Here is a 19978-nt window from a genome sequence, read left to right as displayed (position 1 = left end):
TTACTTGCTGAAAAGCGGAAGAAAAAATCATTTGGGGACTCGGTAGTGACAGTAATGTTTACCCGCTCCGAACAGAAGAGCCAAAATTTTGTATCAATGCAATATATAAAAAAAATACTTTTCATACTCTACACCCATGTATACTTATAATTTCTGGCAATAATATACGATTTCCACGGCCGGGAAGGGGGAAAACGGAGTAGAGAAAAGGTGTGGGAAACAAAAGGGAATGGCAATTTTGATATTTTTCCCGCGAGGAGCGCGGAAGCAAATTTATAGCATGAAGAGAGAACGTCTCGTTTAGGTTATTCTTTTGACCAAAAAAGAAGGAAAAAACAACAAAAGCTATACCTTTCTTCCCTTTTCTCCTTTTGCTTTTTCTTTTTTTCCTTTTCCTCTTCTTTTTTTTTTTTTTTGGGGGGGCGACCGCCCCCACTGCCCCCCTGGCTACGCGCCTGTCATAAGATAACGCTTGAATACATCAAAATATTAAAAGTAGAGGAGCGTTTACTTACATATATGTTATTGTCGCCATCTTGCCATCTTTGCTATCGTAGCCAAAGATACTAGACGCGTATAGAGGGTGACAATATCATGAGCAGTGCCAACTTAGATTTAAAAGAATACTTGCGTCGGCCGATAAATATCGTGAAATCACTTCATAGTATTTTACGACTCATGATATCAGCTGACGCAAGTATTTTTTTTCAAGGCCAAGCCCATAGTTATAACCTTGTTCATTAACGAGTCACATCGGCAAATTGTGTAAAACGGATAGCGGAGCGTTCAACGCTAGCGGGCGCGTACATTTTGCTTATTAATAAAATGACGTCATCCAACCACTGCCGAGAGACAATTTATGAATGAAAATATAGTAAGCATGCGCAGTGCAATCCTTCCATTCCCCCACACAGTATTCCACCAAAACAAGTGTGCAATTCTCTATCACTTCGTACCAAAATCGACCTAGAATTTCACTTTCCTATATTCTATATGAATTATGAAAGGTATTCTCGGAGGATCTATTTTCTCACCGATACCGCACAGGTAAGCAAATTTCGATTACTTCTTGCGTTTCCGTCAAAATCTTACGAATCAGCGTCGATATGGCATCGTGTTCGTTGGAGTCTGTACAGTCTATCGCAACGTGCACAAAGTCAATGGATTTCCGGGTTTCAGAGCGTCGCGTGAATATGCATGAAATTGCAGAGTTTCGATAATTTTCAATCGATACTGGAGTGATCCGATCACGAACCAAGACCATTTCCCGCGTAGACAATGTGACCGGATATCGTTATCGCTATCGATACCAGGCCTTAAATTTTGTCATTTTTAGGGCAAGGCCAGTTTGGCCTTGAAATACCTCATATTTTTTAGGGCACCAAGGCCACTTCAAAGGGCACCAAGGCCAAAATCTTTTTCCAAGAAGGGCATCAAAGGCCTTTTTTTTTCGGTATCCTTTTTTTTAGATGTCAAATGTATTAAAACTTGTACAGGGTGCTACATAACATCTTTTTATTTCTAAATAGTTGGACAATACTTGCCCGAATATATATTTCACTTGCCCCCCAAAAAATATTTCAAAACAGGATATTACCGTTTAAAGGAAAGAATTGCTCTTCTATGGACATGTACCATTGCCTTTTTCCTGTTTTTAACATGAACTGATGTACCTTGTATTTGTAAAATTATATTTTTTTTTTCAAAGTGATTTTATCTTGCCGGCCATGACCAAAATTAGTGTGTTGATATGCCATTTGAATGATTTCCTCTCTCATATATTTTCATGTACTTTTGTGACCGTGGCACAAAATAAAAAAGGAATCACTGAAATTAATTATAAAAGAAATGAAGAGAGAAATAAAAATATAAAGAAAGAAAAGGAAAGGAAGGGAGGGTGAACAAATGGGTGAAATAAAGAATGAAGGAGAGAAAGAAAAGAGATGAATGGAGAAGAAAGAAAAAATGTAGGGGAATAATGAAGTAAAGAAAATGAAGGGAAAAAAAACAGTGAAAAGAAAGTTAGAATAAAAGAAGGATGAAAGAAATAATAAAGGAAAGGAAAAAAAAGGTTCCTTCATTCTTAAAAAGAAAAAGAAAGGAAGGGATGATGAATGAATGTTTGAAAGAAATAAAGAGAAAGAAAAAAAGAAGGTAAGAAAAAGACTGAGGATGAATGAAGGAATGAAGGAAGGAAAGAAAAATGTTTCCTTCATTCTTTGAGAAAAAGAAAGAAGACAGGAAGGAAGGGAAAAGCAAAAAGGAAAAAAAAGAAAATAAAGAAAGAATAAATGATAAAAGAGAGGAAGGAGAGAATGAAAAGAGAAGAAAAGAATGGAAGGAGAGAAAGAACAAAAAGAAAAGGGAGAGGAAGGGAAAAGGAAGCAAAGAAAATTTTAAAAGAATGAAGGAAATTTATAAAAAATGAAATTAAAAAGAGAAGGAAAGTATCAAAGAGAAAAAAGTAAAGAAAGAAAGAAGAAAGAAAGAAAGAAAGATAGAAAGAAAAAAACAATGAGGGACATGTAAAGGAAAGAATGAAGAAAATAAATGAACACAGAAAAAAGGGAAGGAAAGCTAGGAAATAATGATAAAGATAGATGGAATGGAAAAGGGAATTCAGAAAAGATAGGACGAAGAGAGAAGGAATGGACAAAAGAAAGAGAAAAAGAAAAAATCAGGAAGATAAGAAAGAATAAGGGAAAGGAAAAGAAAAGGAATGAAAGGAAGGAAAGAATGAAGCGAAGAGAGAGTGAAAGCAAGAAATGAATGAAAGTAGGAAAGAAGAAAGAGTGAGCTAGTGAAAGAAAGAATGAAAAGAAAAAAGGAGAAGGGAGCAAAAAAATTAGGGAAAGAAGAAAGGAAATAAAAGAAGGAAAGTAAAAAAAGGAAGGAAAGAACAAAAAATGAACAGAAAGGATCAGGAAAGAAAGCTAGGAAAGATTTGCAATAAGATAGAACCAAAAAAAAGCAAGCAGGAAGGATAGAAGAAAGGATGAAGAAAAAAGGATAGAAAAGAAAGAAAAATGAAAAGAAAGCAATAAAGAAAGAAATGAAGAAAGAATTAGAGGGAAAAAAATTCAAACTTCAAGCAAAGAAAACAAATGTAATCATCTAACAAAAATCTTACTGATATTTGTTTTTTTTTATAATATATTATTTAAAAATTGTTAGAAAACTGAAATGTATTAGAAACGAATAAAATTTCAAAGTGAAACATTGTCAAACTTAAAAATTAGGTGAAACATCGCGGCATCACCCCTATACAGGCTAGGCATCTCTCTTCCCATTGCCGTGTCTTCTTGTTATCGGCGCGAAGAAGACTCAAAACAAAAGCTGAACTAGACCGCTCTAGTAATGAAAACTCAATAACTTGCTCCTCTGATTACATCACCAAATCATTAATCTGAGAATCCATTGTATGTAATTATAAATATTTCCTGCCGATTTTGTGATTATTTTGTTGGAAAAACTGCTAATCATGTGAGATTGTTCACTTTGCTCAGAGTTTGCAAATCTCCTCCGATAATGCAAGCCTGCCACACACCACACAGGCAGGCAGGCCAGGCCATGTGCAGCAGCTAGTACATGTACACTGCATGCTGACTTTGCGTGTGTGTGTCTGTGTAGATCCAAGAAAATCACGGAAAATGGCTTGCAGTTTGAATTGAGGAAAGTTGTTAACTTTTTTTTTTCTCTCTCTCTTCTGTATTTTTGCTTGTGAAATATGGGAGAACTTTGTAAACCTTAATCTTACACTGAGTAAGGTCATGACCAGTTTTGAAAAAAGGGCACGGCCTTTTTAGCCGTGAATTGATTTTTTTGTATGGGCATCACGGCCAGTTATAGGGCTAGGGGTATCGACGGCCTGGCCGTCGATTAATTTATGCCCTGCGATACTTCCACACGCAGTCCGAAGGAATTATTTTGGCGACCACGTAGTCATGTGATCTGCGCGATTGACCAATCAGCGGTCTCCGAATCGCTGTGCGGAGATGGTCTATCCATTGTACAGTCTATGGACGATTTACCACTGTGTGAATGGGCATGACTTGGGTCTGGATTAGACAGCTGGCAGCCGTCTGTTTCGAGGAGTTTTTTTAACATTTTTTTTTAAATTTCTCTTTGTACATGTACACAGACGGCTCGCTATCGTGCAGCCACCATTAGGGAGTTAACAATGCAAAATCCCCCCAACGGGGCTCATCGATTTTTGTCTTTATTTCATAAAATATATAAAAAGAACTGTACCAAAATAAAGATTATTATTCCGTTTTGGCCTGAAATGCACCAGAACGGGGAAAAATAAACTAAAACTTTTAATAAAAGGGGAAAAAACAGTGACTTACTTCGGCTGTCGCGCAACTTCACTTCCCTGTTTCATCCGAACTTAATACATAAACATATGGCCATTGATTCTAGTCTTGAGGACGCAATGATGATGACTTTTAAAATATCATATACTTCTTCATCATTGACGTCTTGAACAGGCCTTCATAAACATGTAAGAGAACGAAGTAAACAAAGATGGATTTCCCTAGGAAATCCATCTTTTCATAACAGAATCGCGTGAAATACGTTTATTTTATTAATTTCTACACCTTCCTACGCCTAATGCGTAGGAAGGTTTAAAAAAATGTTAGATAATAATAATAATAATAATTAGACTTATATCGCGCCAAATCCACTCTGTAGAGTGCTCAAGGCGCTTTTTAATTTTTAATTTTTAATTTCTACACCTTCCTACGCCTAATGCGTAGGAAGGTTTTAAAAAATGTTAGATAATAATAATAATAATAATTAGACTTATATCGCGCCAAATCCACTCTGTAGAGTGCTCAAGGCGCTTTTTGAAAATTATAAAAGAAATTAAGAAGAATTGAACAGAAATGTTTTGAGGTAATGTTTGAAAGTTTCAGAAGTCAAGCACTGTTTCATGTTTTGAGGGAGGCTATTCCATAGCTTAGAGGATGAGTAAACAAATGATCTTTCACCCCAGGTTTTGGAAATTTTGGGGGTAACAAGAGAATTGGAAAAGGAGGAACGTAAGGATCTTGAAAGGGTATAACTTTTGATAAGTGAAATAAGGTACTGGGGAGATGATAAAAATGTAAAAAATAAAGGTTTCTTACCTAACTGATGCTGCGTAGACCCCTCGATCCACATGTAAACAACGGAAATACAATAGCGTCGACCCTTGAACCGCTTATGTATGACGTGCTTCCGGCTAGCAATGTTGTTTTGAAGAAATATAGATAAATATTATTATTTCACAAATACTAAAATTTATTACGTAATTATAATACCAATTATTTATAATTACGTAATAAATTTTAGTATTTGTGAAATAATAATTTTCATCTATAAATTGTTCTTCAAAACGGCATTGCTAGCCGGAAGTACGTCTTACACAAGCGGTTCAAGGGTCGACGCTATTGTATTTCCGTTGTTACATGTGGATCGAGGGATCTACGCAGCATCAGTTAGGTAAGAAACCTTTATTTTTTACATTTTTATCTAACATTTTTTAAAACCTTCCTACGCATTAGGCGTAGGAAGGTGTAGAAATTAATAAAATAAACATATTTCACGCGATTCTGTTATGTAAAGATTGATTTCCTAGGGAAATCCATCTTTGTTTACTTCGTTCTCTTACATGTCTATGAAGGCCTGTTCAAGACGTCACTGATGAAGTATATGACAGGATTTTAAAAGTCATCATCATTGCGTCCTCAAGACTGCATTGATTCCCTGTACAGATCGAGCTAGAACTTTGGTCTCTGTATTTGGTGAGTGGAGCCAACGGAGTTCAGCGGAACAGCCAACATAACAGAGACCGAAGCTTTTGGTCTAGGGTCTGGATATGTTTTGTGAAGTTAGCATTCACTTATGGATGCAAATAATTAAGTCCCCGAGAACCCACCCATAGGTGCATTACCGTCGCCGTGCACAGGATAACCGCTGGCACGGCACTTGCAATAATTTTTTTATTCTTTTGTAAAAATTAGAAATTTATCTACATTTTACATGAAGTAAGCTTTGGATATGAAACTTACCAAACGATATGAAGCCAATTTCAATTCCTCTCTGTCTTTCTGGTACTTTATATCGATGATTTTACTTGATGTCGAAGCAGGCATGCGGCCAATTCGCTGGTTTTCTCTATACGCACAGAGAGGGCGCGCGATATTATTTAATAAACTTGCTTGTTTACGTCAGATCAGCTGTACTGCTGGTTGCGTTCTAGGCGCTCCGCATTTTTTTCGCTGTTCAGCGTTATTTTATGATGTAGCGCCATCAGCGATTATACGTGAGATGCCTGTTGATTTTTTTGGTACAATTTCCTATTATGCGCCGGCGACTTGAATCTAGACTGTTCGATAAGAAAAATTCGCATTTTGATTGTTGTTTGCGTAATTTCCACCGCAGTATTAATTTAAGGATCAGATGGAGTATCTTGGCTGAGATTTGAAGGTAAGCGTTTAAAATCCCTTTTTATGAATATTTTGGAGCATATTTTAAAAATTAATTCAATGAACAGATTTAGATGAATAAATTTAGTATATTGTGAAGATTTTGGCGTGTGTTATATGGTAGTGGATCGTAATACCAAACACTTTTCATGAATTCAATCATATCAAATACATTATTCTCATGAAATTCACCAAACTTTCACCATAAATACACAATTACCTACAAAATATAAATATATGAAAATTTTGCCGAAATCGTTTTTCCTTTTTACAATATAAGCTTCCAATTGGACCCCTCTCCGCATATGAAATATTTTGGTCACTTGAAAAAGGTATCGTATTACCGAACGTGTGTTTTCTATGGAAACGTTGAGAAAACTACAAAATCACTGATGATGAGCTATTTTGACCATATTTTATTATTTTTAGAATATTAAGACTTTGAAAATGTGTTTTTGACCATTTTTCATCATCTTTCTATTCAAGTTCTCTTTGGAAGGATGTCGCAAAATTTTTAGCGTATGAAATTATTTTCTGATGCGTATGATGCACGCGTTCGGTAATACAAGGCCGGTCGGTAATAATACAATCACTCACTATACTTACCGTAAGTGCACTAGTATTCAACCCGTTTGGTGAGTTTCCTCAAATATATAGAAATATAGAATTTACCTGAATTTCAGACCCGTCTATTTCCAAGAGCAAATGCTGGTTATTCTTTTTCCGTTATTTTTTTCTTCAACCAGTTAACTGTGTGCGCGGGCGATCGAATTATACGGCGACGGATTTTGGTACTAGTAGTCTAGTATTGAACCCTTCGGTACTAGTATTCAACCTGGCGATGAAAGATGGCCCTGTTTCTCAATCTGCCCTTGTCCCATCCGACTATGGACTAGACCATTTGAGATGGGACCAAACAGGGAATTAATCAAAGCCAGAGACTTACATAGATCTAGATCTAATTTAGCAATCTAAACCCTTTTGAGATTTGCTATCAATCCTCACTAGGTTGAATACTAGTACCATTCAGTGCAAAAGGCCATCGCCGCATAATTCGATCCTCCGCGCATACAGTCGACAGATTGACAAAGAAAATATCGACAACAGATTACCCTGGAAATAACAAAGGTATGAAATTAAGATAAATTCCCTATTTCTAAATATTTTGGGGAATATGTCAAAATCTTTGAATTATGCCGGGTTGAATACTAGTACCCATAGACAGTAATACGGTATTCTCTCACATTCATGTGATGAATGAAAACGTCAAAATTCATTATGAAATGACATGCGTTGTGCTAACCCAGGGAGCTCCCGCCCGCGCAGCGGGCAGGAGCCCAGGGGCTTACCATGTATTTGACCATAGTCACCGGACTAGGGTGATTTATGGTCTAAATATTTCTCCAAATGAATTGTGAAAACAGAAAGTATACAATTACCACGATTATATGGATGAAGGTCTAACGAGTGGCAGTTTTCTGAGATCTGGGCACAGACTGGAACCTCAAAAAAACGAAAAGTTATCTCCTCTACCCCAGTCTCGATCGGCCATTTTGTTACGATTTTTAACAAAAATGGCCGATCGAAACGGGGGTAGAAGGAGATAACGTTTCGGTTTTTTGAGGTTCCAGTCTGTGCCCAGATCTCAGGAAACTGCCACTCGTTGGACCTTCATCCACATAATCGTGGTAATTGTATACTTTCTGTTTTCACAATTCATTTGGAGAAATATTTAGACCATAAATCACCCTAGTCCGGTGACTATGGTCAAATACACGGTAAGCTCCTGGGCTCCCGCCCGCTGTGCGGGCGGAAGCTCCCTGGGTTAGCGTTGTGCGAGGTTAGTAAGTACAACGTTCTCGCTACCACGCGTCACGGTTGGCGGGCGCCGACAACCCTGAAAATGTTCAGGGCAAATCCGCCAACCGTGAACTTCCCCGACAACCGTGGCCGACAACTGTAAAACAGGCCTAGATCCACACTAAAAACTGAATAATATATTCAAAAGAAAAACAATCTGCTTTTCAGATCCTAAAATAAACTTGTCGATTATTTCTTCCACGATTTCTTCCCGGGATTTCTTTGCTTCGCTACTATGCTGTATACCAGGGGTTCTCAAACTACGGCCCGCGGGCCGGATCCGGCCCGCTGAGCTCCTCAATCCGGCCCGCGAGACCCTGCTGGTTTTTTTTTTTTTTATCACTTTTAAGTAAAAATATGAAACATAGCTCATAGCTCAATATGATTACATTGTGTATCCATGTAGACCTAACCGTAATAAAAGTAATGGCAGTCAAATAAATTTGACTTTTAAAAAAAGTTTAGTGGAGTCTTTTCTGTCTATTCTACTTTCTTATTTGATCACCTGCGGTAAATTGAAAAAGTAGTTTCACATCAAACGTTGATAACACGTTGCATTTGAAAACACGTGCGCACACATTCGCACATGGCTTGCGATCAATTTTGCTTTATAACGTAAACTTAAATTGCTGGTTGAGTTCTGCGGATTTTCTCAGGGGTACGCTAGTCATCATTAATTGTTAGTCAGGTCAAGATGGCATCAAATTCTGCAAAGAAAAGAAAGGTGGATGCTGAAAATCGTGTTTTCAATGAAGAATGGACAGACAAGTATGCATTCATTTTGCCGCAATCGAGCACAAGGCCGATGTGTTTGATTTGCTCGGAAACTGTCAGTGTTTCTAAAAATGCTAATTTAAAGCGTCACTACGATTCCAAGCACAACCGATTTGAGCAACAATACCCACAGAACACAGAGATAAGGGATACTAAAATAAATCAGTTGAAATCTTCCTATGAATCTTCCAGCAGACAGTTTGTTAGATGTGTGACACAACAACAAAAAGCAACTGAAGCTTCCCTCCGTGTGGCCTGGGTTCTGGGTAAAAACAAGAAACCGTTTTCCGATTCAGAACTAGTCAAGGAATGTTTGAATGAGGTTGTTGATTCCATGTTTACAGGGAAGGAAAGACAGGATTTATCAGATAAATTCAACCAAATTCCACTATCCAACAGCACTTCTACTCGGAGAACAGAACTACTGGCGGATGATGTTCTGCAGCAACTGACTGGTGATTTGAACAATGCAGAATACATTGCCCTTGCATTGGATGAATCAACTGATAATACAGATAAAGCACAACTTTGTGCCTTCGTCAGATACTTCAGTAAGGCCAAAGCTGAAATTTGCGAAGACATACTTGGCCTAATACCCCCGCTTGGTCGTACAAGAGGAGAGGATATTTATGAAGCCATCATGGAGATGCTACGAGACAGAGGAATCGATATCAAGAAAGTTGTGTCAGTTGCAACTGATGGTGCGCCAGCCATGATTGGGAGACAGAAGGGAGTTGTTAGCCGTTTGAAAGAGCATCAACCATACATGTTGTCCTATCACTGTATCATACACCAGTCAGTATTATGTGCCAGTCTTGGGAATGAGTACGCAGATGTAATGGAAACCATTATGAAACTAGTGAACTACTTGAGAGCATCTTCTGCACTTCAGCATCGTCTCCTGAGATCATTCCTGAATGAGGTGAAGAGAATACTTATCTATTTCAAGACATTGGTTATTCGTCATTATTTGTATTATCTTTAAGTATATCTCAGTATGAAAAATATCTGGACCTGGTGTGGAATAAATCGAAAATATTTGTGTACAATTTATTATAAAACATCTCAGAATATGCGAAATAAATTCACATAAAATACAAGAACATAAAGAGATACATTACCTCCAGATCTTTTTTGTTACATGTTCAAACCCAAAAAAAATCCAATAATATTGAAGGAAAAAGTAGATAGAGGCCAGGGAGGAAGAAATGTAAACTTTATCAACAAATAGAATAAGCACCTGTATGAAGAATGGTCCATCACAAATTATTAAACTTATCATTCCCTTTTTCTAACCAGGTCAATGCATCCTATGATGACTTACTCCTTCATAACAATGTAAGGTGGCTAAGTAAGGGACAGGTCCTGGGAAGGTTCTGGGCCATTAAGAAAGACCTTGAAATGTTTCTGTCACAGCAGACTACTGCCAAAGCCAGGCAGTTCCTGGACTATCTCCGTGATGACAACAAAATGGAACTTGTGGCTTTCCTGGTGGACATAACATCTCATTTGAATGAGTTTAATCTCAAGCTCCAAGGTCAGGGCAGTACTGTGTGTGACCTGATGACAGCTGTGCGTTCTTTTGAGAGGCGACTGGAGCTCTTCAAGAATGACATCACAGAGGCACATCTCCATTTTCCAACTCTACTGGGTCACACTAATGGCAATCATCATCATGACCATGTTTCATTCCTGGAGAAATTGGCTGACAATTTCAAATCTCGCTTCAGTGACTTTTGTGTAGGGAAGCAAGTACTGCTTTGCATCGGGTCACCATTCCTTGTGAAGGACCTTGTGGAACTTTCAAGAGAGACCACACGCATCTTCCCATGGGCAAACGCTGGGAAACTGCAGACAGAAATGATTGATCTCCAGGAGAATTTGGCTCTGAAGGAGAGTAGGTGTGATCATGTGACTTTCTGGACAAAGATGGTTCCAGCAACATCATTTCCAACATTGCACAAAGTGTCTATCGCTGTTCTCACCATGTTTGGATCTACATACAGGTGCGAAAGTGCATTTTCCACAATGAACATTTTAAAGAACTCATACCGAAGCACCTTGACCAGTGAACATTTGCACCAATGCCTTCGTCTGGCAATTACACCTTTTGTGCCAAGGTTCAAGCAACTTGTTGCTGACAGACAGTGTCACTTTTCCCATTGAAAGTGACTAGGAGACTGACACCCTTATTAGAGTCTACAAGAGACATATATATACTCTATTCTTCAATCTACTTTTACTACAAAAAAATATTGATACTTCAAGACATTATCTGTCTCCTCAATACCAGGTATGTATAGGTACAATTTAGATTCCTTTTTAAAAGTACCACATTTTTTCTTATTATCACTATTGACTCTTGCTGTATTTTGAAATCTTTTCTAATTTTGCCTGTGCTCCACATGAAACTGTTATAAATTTGTTGGATTAAATGCTCCCAAAATAAGGGCCAGATTGCACAAGTGAGGATCTAGGACCCCGGTCGCAAGGGGCTTTGCGCTTCGCGCACATTTTTTTTCTAAGTATCCACTTGACCCTGCCCTGGCCCTTTCAGGTTTACTTGGAGTCTCATCTGGCCCTTCAAAGAAAAAGTTTGAGAACCCCTGCTGTATACGATACGACCTCGACTCGAAGCCCAATTTAACTGTCTAAATGTAGGAAGTGCGAATTAGGTGTTTACCTCGCATTTGCGTATCGCATTGCTCTCATTATTTACGTCTTTAAAATGGTAGTAAAATACGCTCAAAAATAAAGTGAGAAGAGAGGGGTACCGTGGGTTACTGGGTTGGGCAATGTAATTTAGATGTTACGAATTTCAGTTGATATTGTCACTTATTTTGTCAAAAGTAAAGTGTGTCAAAAATAATATAAAAATTCGATCGAAATTTAGTTTCATCTCGTCCCAGGCCCCAGCCTTATTATAGCTACCGGTACATCTACATGAATTCATTGAATGCATTTCTGATGACACTGCCGTAGAGCGAATTGAGAAAATTATTAAAAGATCACGTTAATAATGACAAAGCCACAGGAATGGATTGATATAATGTCCAACTCATTTACTTACAGCAAAATGATTATTCACATTTATATTCCAATTTTACTCCATAATTTCCAAAGTCTTGATCTCTACATCGATCTTTTGAAAGTGTTGATTAATTTCGCGACGGTGTGTCTACCAAGTTCTGTGTCACTGCACTCGCGCTCGCCACGGCCACATACAGAATACAAATCGCACATGGCATCAAAATCCTTGATCCGCGGGGATCCGAGTCTTCCAAAATTAGATGGGATCCAAAACCGATTTGAATGTTTTATGTTTTTTTTTCAGATATTCATTGAATCTGTTATAATTTTCATAAGTAATAATCTTTATTAATTGTATTCACGCTTTTTATCATATTACGACTCATTTTTTAATATGAGGCATACGTACAGTGTATTTTCATTTGTATTGTTCTTTTATTACTCTTTGCCTGCCAATTAAATAATGAACGCACCTGTCACCGTCCTGAGAAATGTTTTTAGTCATTACAGTGAATGCTTCATGAATTTGTTGTACAATTGCGTAACAACTACGATTTAAAATAAAATATTATTTGAAATTAATTTGTGTAAAGGAGAAAGAGAATAATGGGAGGTGGTCGTGGGCAATGTAAATGAAAATGATGGGATGTTTGTGACTTTGTGGGGGAGGGGATTGGCGAAAAGAAGTCAATGTTCGGAGCGAATTAAATTAATATTATTTTATGGATGTGTCTACTGTGATTGTGGCTGCATAATCTTTATGGCGAGTGGAAAATCAACCCTTGGACTTGGTCGGGAGGGGTACGTGATTCAATAGATTTCAATAGAAGTACACATTCAACAAAGTGGAATGGACAATTCATTCACAGATATTCATTTCAGAGCCGCGGAAACAGGGGGGGGGGCTGGGTGGGCTTCAGCTCCCCCACTTTTTTTTTCCAAAACCGTGTACAAAATCATAAAATGGACCACCTGATTGCGTTTTTTGCACGCTGGTCAGCCCCCCCCCCCTTTCAAGACCTTTCCGCGGCCCCTGCATTTCAAGTACGAATTATTGAAGTTGATATGTGTGAACGTTTTAGAGGGTATGTATTTCGTTTGTCCACGCCCACATGAGTCGCTAGTATAATTTAAATATCGCTGGATGAATTTTTCAATTTCACTTATGTCTTTATATATGTTTTATATCGGAATTGTGTTTTATATAGAGTTATCTTTACAACGTCGTTAGCCTAATTACTGCGAGTGGATTATATTTATGAAATGAGTTGGAATGTGAACGAGACGCCCCAAAGCCGATGGCACGTGATCTAATTAGTATTCACTTTCTGGGTTGAGCCAATCATTGTGCTTGAAAACGGGTTTCCCCGAATTCCCGCCCTTGGAATGTGTACCATGTGCGTGACCTGTTAACCTGTTGTATGAATGCGAATCAGCTGGTTTCGTGACCTCAAATATTCTTTGTTGTTTACGCTGGACGGGGGCTATAAAATTAAGATCTTTCTGACTCTTTTTTTTTTCAATTTAAAAAATCTGTTCGTGAATTTCTGTAACTTAAAAACTGATGCAATTTATTGAATCACGAACCTCGATCTTCCCACTCATGGTGCAAGAAAATATTTTTAAATTTTTAAATCGCCAAAATATACATGTAAAGAAAGATTATTCAGCCGTCATCAGTAGTAGTATAGACATGTCTATAAATATGCATTCGCTTCGAATATTGACTTCTTCACCAATCCCACACACACGTACGATCTCAACATCCCCTTGTCATTGCCCACGCCACGACCCCTCCCCTTTCGCTCTCCCCCTTCGACCATCCTAGCTACAACCCTCCCCCCCCCCCTCTTCCTCTCTTTCACACACGCTGTATTTGTAGGCCTACAAATAGTGCATAATTTAAAAATACAAATCTGCTTTCCTGTCAATTAAGCTTTACTTTCAAAAATTTTAAATCGCAATTAATTATAATAAGAACAAAATCGTAATATTAAAGTATGATGAATGACTAAAAATATTTCTCCCGCTCGTGATGGACACATTCATTATTTTATAGGCGAGTATAGAACAATACAAATGAACATAGCAATAATTGACAGTGAGTATAAATCTGCTTTCCTGTCAATTAAGCTTTACTTTCAAAACATTTTAAATCGCAATTAATTATAATAAGAACAAAATCGTAATATTAAAGTATGATGAATGACTAAAAATATTTCTCCCGCTCGTGATGGACACATTCATTATTTTATAGGTGAGTATAGAACAATACAAATAAACATAGCGATAATTGACAGTGACAAGCGAATCTTGATATTATTAGTATAAACATCATCAACAGAAGTCTTAATTATGAGAGTTATAGTTTCAGTGAGTATCTGGAAACAAAACAAACATGCAAATTATATCGTCTCATGAATACCGATGCCCATTATTTGGAAGCCTCGGAAGTTTTCTTCCGAGGCTTCCAAACAAAGTCGGAACAATCTTTGGATTTAGTAAGGGCGTGGCGCGGCGCGCATGCGGTCCGTAGATGTAGTCGGTCATTGATACGCATTCACAAAATGAATCGCACTTTCTAAGGACGTCGGACGTAGCGATCTAGACATTGGAAAGTATGGAGTACATTATCGATGTCATCGATGTGAATCAATCTATAAACTGTAAGTATAAAATGAGATTGAATTTAAATCTTTTCTTTTGACCTTTTTCATCAGTACTTGCCTTTCTGTTTCAATCGCAATTCGTGCAACCGTTACGGCTGTGTGGCCGGAGAAGCATTAAATAGACATAAAATGTGGTGCATTTAGCAGCAATCTAAGCTCGTCGATATTGATATTTTCGATAGCTACCGCGCTCCGCGCGGGAGGGGGGACACCCCCCTCCCGCAACCCTCCCCCCGTGCGTGATTCGCACGCACCGAGGCCGCTGCGCGGCTTCGTCGCTTCGCGCCGCGCCGCCAAGCGTCAGAATGAACCTGGCGAGAACGTTGAGTAAGTAACCTCGCATGCTTGTTGTGTGAGTGCCGAGAACCCAGGATTAGACCCTGCCTAGCTATGACTCTAACTCAGTCACTTAGTACTGTGAGTGTTGTTAGTTTGAAGTCACACAGTGCACAGACAGTGCAGACTGCAGTGTCGGTGCACTGCATTGCACTGTCATCAATATAAATACAAACCAAATAGGTACAAATGCACAACACACTCTGGCTCTGGGGCCACTCTCTCATCTCAGTCTCAGCTCAGTCACACTCGCATTCGCAAGATTTATTTATGGCTGCCGAACGCGATTCCCACACTCTCCCTTAAACTAAATGACCCTCACCAACATCTGTATCGAACGGTGTTCCTCCAAACAACGGCATCGTGAAAATGATCGAATCTTTATCATAAAAATTTGATTTTTATACACGTTCGACTATGACTGTGACACAACATCAGATGATTAAGGGTATACTGTTTGAAATGCGCATGCGCAAAAGGTCTGACAATGACGTAATCACTGACTTTCTCACTCAATGGAATTGAGGAAGGGCCCAAGGCCATATAATTTTAATTCTTATAATTATTGATTACATTATCATTAGTTTAAAATAATATTGCTACATGTAATATATTATTAGTTATTTTTCAATTATATTGTAGTGGTAATCTCAATACAAAAACACATCGTATATAGTTGATATTTAAAATGATATGAAACTCCTTTCCAACTTTTAATCAAGCTTAGAAAAATGGCAGAGCCAGAGGGTCGTCGAGGGTTCGGTAATGACTAATTTTAATAATATATTTGCTGCACCCTTAATCTCATTTCTCTCAGAATGGTGAAAATGTGGATGACGGACAAAAGTTTGGAAACTGTGTGTCGAGTTTCAATGCTTTAGTGTTATACCCATTTCATTTGCAGTATTATCATTACCGTACTTAGGCCAGCTCACTCGACGCGAAGCTAATTGTTGCTGCTTAATTGCTTCGATCATGTCGATCCAACAGGCAACACCGAGTCGCCCGACCGGCGCTCCGGCTGAGCTTGTTGAGGAACGGTACCGTACTCGGGAGTTGGTATGCAAAGCGTCATCTTGCACATGATCATAACATAAGCGAGGGGGCCTTGCCCTGGAGGCCGGAGGATGGGCGGGACATGTTCGGGAAGGGGGCCGGGGGGCGCGTTTCCGTTTTACACCCTGGCGAAGGCAATCTCCGCAAATATAGCTAAAAAGCGACTAGTGAAGAGTCTACGTTTGTGTACATCAACGAACGTAGAGGGCAGCAACACACAAGCGTGTTGTACCAAGGAGGTAGGCACTTATGATCCAAGTTTGAAAGGAGACTCGTAAAATGACGTCACTCTCGCCGATGAATATTCATTAGATCGTGGTCGTGCGTGTTCAATACACACTGCGTGCAGGCATGCAGATAGTTATATGCGAGGAACTTTGGCTCCAGAGACAAGTTGTCAAATAACGTGTGTGTGTGTGCGTGTGTGTATCATCGGCTGGTAGTATTCCATGCTGTCTAACTCTAAGACTTCAAACGCGTCGGAGAGAGTGCATGGCAATTCGGTAAAACGAAGTTTCCGATATAAAGAGATAATAAAATAACACTATGTACAGTACGTTGAGAGGCAAATGTCAGATCAGGGGAGGCAGGAGTACAATCAGGTTTTTTTTTAAGGGAAGAATAGTGTAGAATAAAAGGTATTATATATATAGCCAAATGATCTATAGGTGAGGGAAGTGAACAATGATGTTTTTAAAAAAAGAATGAAATATATACCTTACGGCATGCAGGGCTCGACATTAGCAGTGGCCCGGTGGCCCAGGGCAACCAAAAATGAGAGTCGGACCACCAAAATTCTGTAAAAGCCAACAGTTGGTGGCCCGGTTTGTCTACCAGAATTTTGATGAATTGTAATGTTTTCTATTGTTTTAGGGCCACTAAATTTGCTCTGCGGGCCACCAAAAATATGAAATTAATGATTTTGGTGTACCGATCGGGCCACCAAGAAAAAAAGTTAGTGTGGAGCCTTGCCTTACGGTGAAGCCAATTTAAAAGGAGGTGAGACAAGTTTCAATGGAGGTTTTAAAAAATAATAAACTGTATTATGGTGAAGCCAATTTAAAAGGAGGTGAGGCAAGATTCAATGGAGGTTTTTTTAAAAAAAATAAACTATACTAAGAATTATGGTGAAGCCAATTTAAAAGGAGGTGAGGCATGTTTCAATGGAGGTTTTTAAAAAGAATAAACTGTACTACAAATTATGGTGAAGCCAATTTAAAAGGAGGTGAGGCAAGTTTCAATTGAGGTTTTTAAAAAGAATAAACTGTACTACAAATTTAAAAGGAGGCGAGGCAAGTTTCAATGGAGGTTTTTAAAAAAGAATAAACTGTACTACAAATTATGGTGAAGCCAATTCAAAAGGAGGTGAGGCAAGTTTCAATGGAGGTTTTTAAAAAGAATAAACTGTACTACAAATTATGGTGAAGCCAATTTAAAAGGAGGCGAGGCAAGTTTCAATGGAGGTTTTTAAAAAAGAATAAACTGTACTACAAATTATGGTGAAGCCAATTCAAAAGGAGGTGAGGCAAGTTTCAATGGAGGTTTAAAAAAATAAACTGTAATTATGGTGAAGCCAATTTAAAAGGAGGTGATCAAGTTTCAATTGAGGTTTTTAAAAAGAATAAAGTGTATTATGGTGAAGCCAGTTTAAAAGGAGGTGAGGAAAGTTTCAATGGAGGTTTTTAAAAAGAATAAACTGTACTACAAATTTAAAAGGAGGCGACGCAAGTTTCAATATAGGTTTTTAAAAAGAATAAACTGTACTACAAATTATGGTGAAGCCAATTTAAAAGGAGGTGAGGCAAGTTTTAATGGAGGATTTTAAAAAGAATAAACTGTATTATGGTGAAGCCAATTTAAAAGGAGGTGAGGCAAGTTTCATTGGAGGTTTTTAAAAAGAATAAACTGTATATGGTGAAGCCAATTTAAAAGGAGGTGAGGCAAGTTTTAATGGAGGTTTTTAAAAAGAATAAACTGTATTATGGTGAAGCCAGTTTAAAAGGAGGTGAGGCAAGTTTCAATGGAGGTTTTTAAAAAAGAATAAACTGTAGGATGGGGGGTCGGGTGTCCGGACACTTTATATTTTTGAAGCCTTCTTTTTTGTCTTTGGATTACACTAAAAATATGAATTCAATAGTTGTAATCATCTTCCATTTTGTTCTCTATAATATTTCCTTACATTTTGCACTAAACATTGATGAAACTTCGCTTGTAAATTTTTCCAAATGACTTTCTAAAATTGATCGTCCGGACACACAACCTGTCCGGACACACAACAACTGGGTATACTACAAATTTAAAAGGAGGCGACGCAAGTTTCAATAGAGGTTTTTAAAAAGAATAAACTGTACTACAAATTATGGTGAAGCCAATTTAAAAGGAGGTGAGGCAAGTTTCAATGGAGGTTTTTAAAAAAGAATAAACTGTACTACAAATTTAAAAGGAGGCGACGCAAGTGTCAATGGAGGTTTTTAAAAAGAATAAACTGTACTACAAATTTAAAAGGAGGCGAGGCAAGTTTCAATGGAGGTTTTTAAAAAGAATAAACTGTACTACAAATTATGGTGAAGCTAATTTAAAAGGAGGTGAGGCAAGTGTCAATGGAGGTTTTTAAAAAGAAGAAACTGTACTACAAATTTAAAAGGAGGCGAGGCAAGTTTCGATGGAGGTTCTTAAAAAGAATAAACTGTACTACAAATTATGGTGAAGGCAATTTGAGAGGAGGTGAGGCATGTCTACAATGATTTTTTTTTAAAGAATGATAAGTGTAGAATATAATTCAAATGATGAAGCAAGTTATGACATTTTAAAGTTTTGCTTAATTAAAAAAAACAGTTATATGCACATCCTGGTCTGTATGCACCTGAGGAGACTGATGACGTCATCCTCTCACTATTTCTTTTGTATTTTATTATAGGAAACATGAAATATTCTAAGTTTCTCCTTAATGTCAAGTGATACAACGATTAATTCCTCCCTGAACATGTGGAATTAACTTTGTTTAATACTATATGGTTCAGTCAAGTAGTGGGATGATAATGATGATGAGGAACAGGGCCGGTATTCAATGCTACTCTTAAAGCCACAATTTCAAGTATATTTTACTCAGTATTTTGCAAAAGTAAAATACTTATCCATCTTTGGTATTCAATTGCATTTTTTTTGGGCTAAATATTTTGCTTAAATGTAAGTCAGCCATCTACTAGACTTAAGTCTACATATACAAAAATGATACGCACAGAAATACATTCACACATTTGGCACTATTTGGCTCAAAATTTATAACATCACAATGGGTATTAGTATTTAGTTCAATTTGGATAAGGTAAATTCTGAGATCTGATCTGCATACAAGTTTAAGCATTTTGATAAGCCAGCCAAATTGCTAAGTAAAATACTTACAAAATCAAAACTGAGAATTTAATAGGCGGCCGAGGTATTATTTTCTTCCGGAGGACATGTACAGATTTCTTGTTGACAAAGGATGACATGATGATTATTTTGCAAAACATGGCTTATTAAAAAATATATTATGTATATTCCATTTCAGTGACAATTGCATTTTTGGGGAGGGGATATTACGTATTTGGGAATGGAAAAGTTCAAAATTAATGCAAACTTAACCTATTTACGCAGGGGGGGGGGGGGGGGGGCTCTGAGCTCTGCGATTTAAAAAAAAAAGTCTTTTGCATGTTTTGAGACCAGTTTTGCGAAGCCCGGGTACTGGGTTCTGAAAATTACCAAACAATTTGTAAGTGCATATCAGACAAAAATGGCTCA

At 37.8% G+C, this 19978-nt stretch overlaps 1 protein-coding gene across 1 annotated transcript; it reads left to right on the top strand.

The window, feature by feature from the left end:
* Positions 1 to 9027: 9027 nt before the first annotated feature.
* Positions 9028 to 11762, top strand: LOC129263102 (general transcription factor II-I repeat domain-containing protein 2A-like). Its single transcript, XM_054901024.2, has 3 exons — positions 9028 to 10029; positions 10407 to 11004; positions 11665 to 11762. Exons 1-3 carry the CDS (start codon positions 9028 to 9030, stop codon positions 11760 to 11762), a joined length of 1698 nt encoding a protein of 565 aa, XP_054756999.2.
* Positions 11763 to 19978: the final 8216 nt, after the last annotated feature.

This window comes from Lytechinus pictus, chromosome 1 (assembly GCF_037042905.1).
Source record: "Lytechinus pictus isolate F3 Inbred chromosome 1, Lp3.0, whole genome shotgun sequence".
In the NCBI taxonomy this organism is placed as follows: Eukaryota; Metazoa; Echinodermata; class Echinoidea; order Temnopleuroida; family Toxopneustidae; genus Lytechinus; species Lytechinus pictus.
Note: the sequence above shows the minus strand (reverse complement) of the source record. Positions and strands in the feature narration are given on the sequence as shown.

Coding starts and splice junctions, on each gene's coding strand:
- LOC129263102 (XM_054901024.2), top strand. CDS start 9,028: ATGGCATCAAATTCTGCAAAGAAAAGAAAGGTGGATGCTGAAAATCGT. Junction 10,030..10,406: donor TGAGATCATTCCTGAATGAG/GTGAAGAGAATA, acceptor TTTTCTAACCAG/GTCAATGCATCCTATGATGA. Junction 11,005..11,664: donor GAATTTGGCTCTGAAGGAGA/GTAGGTGTGATC, acceptor TGGCCCTTTCAG/GTTTACTTGGAGTCTCATCT.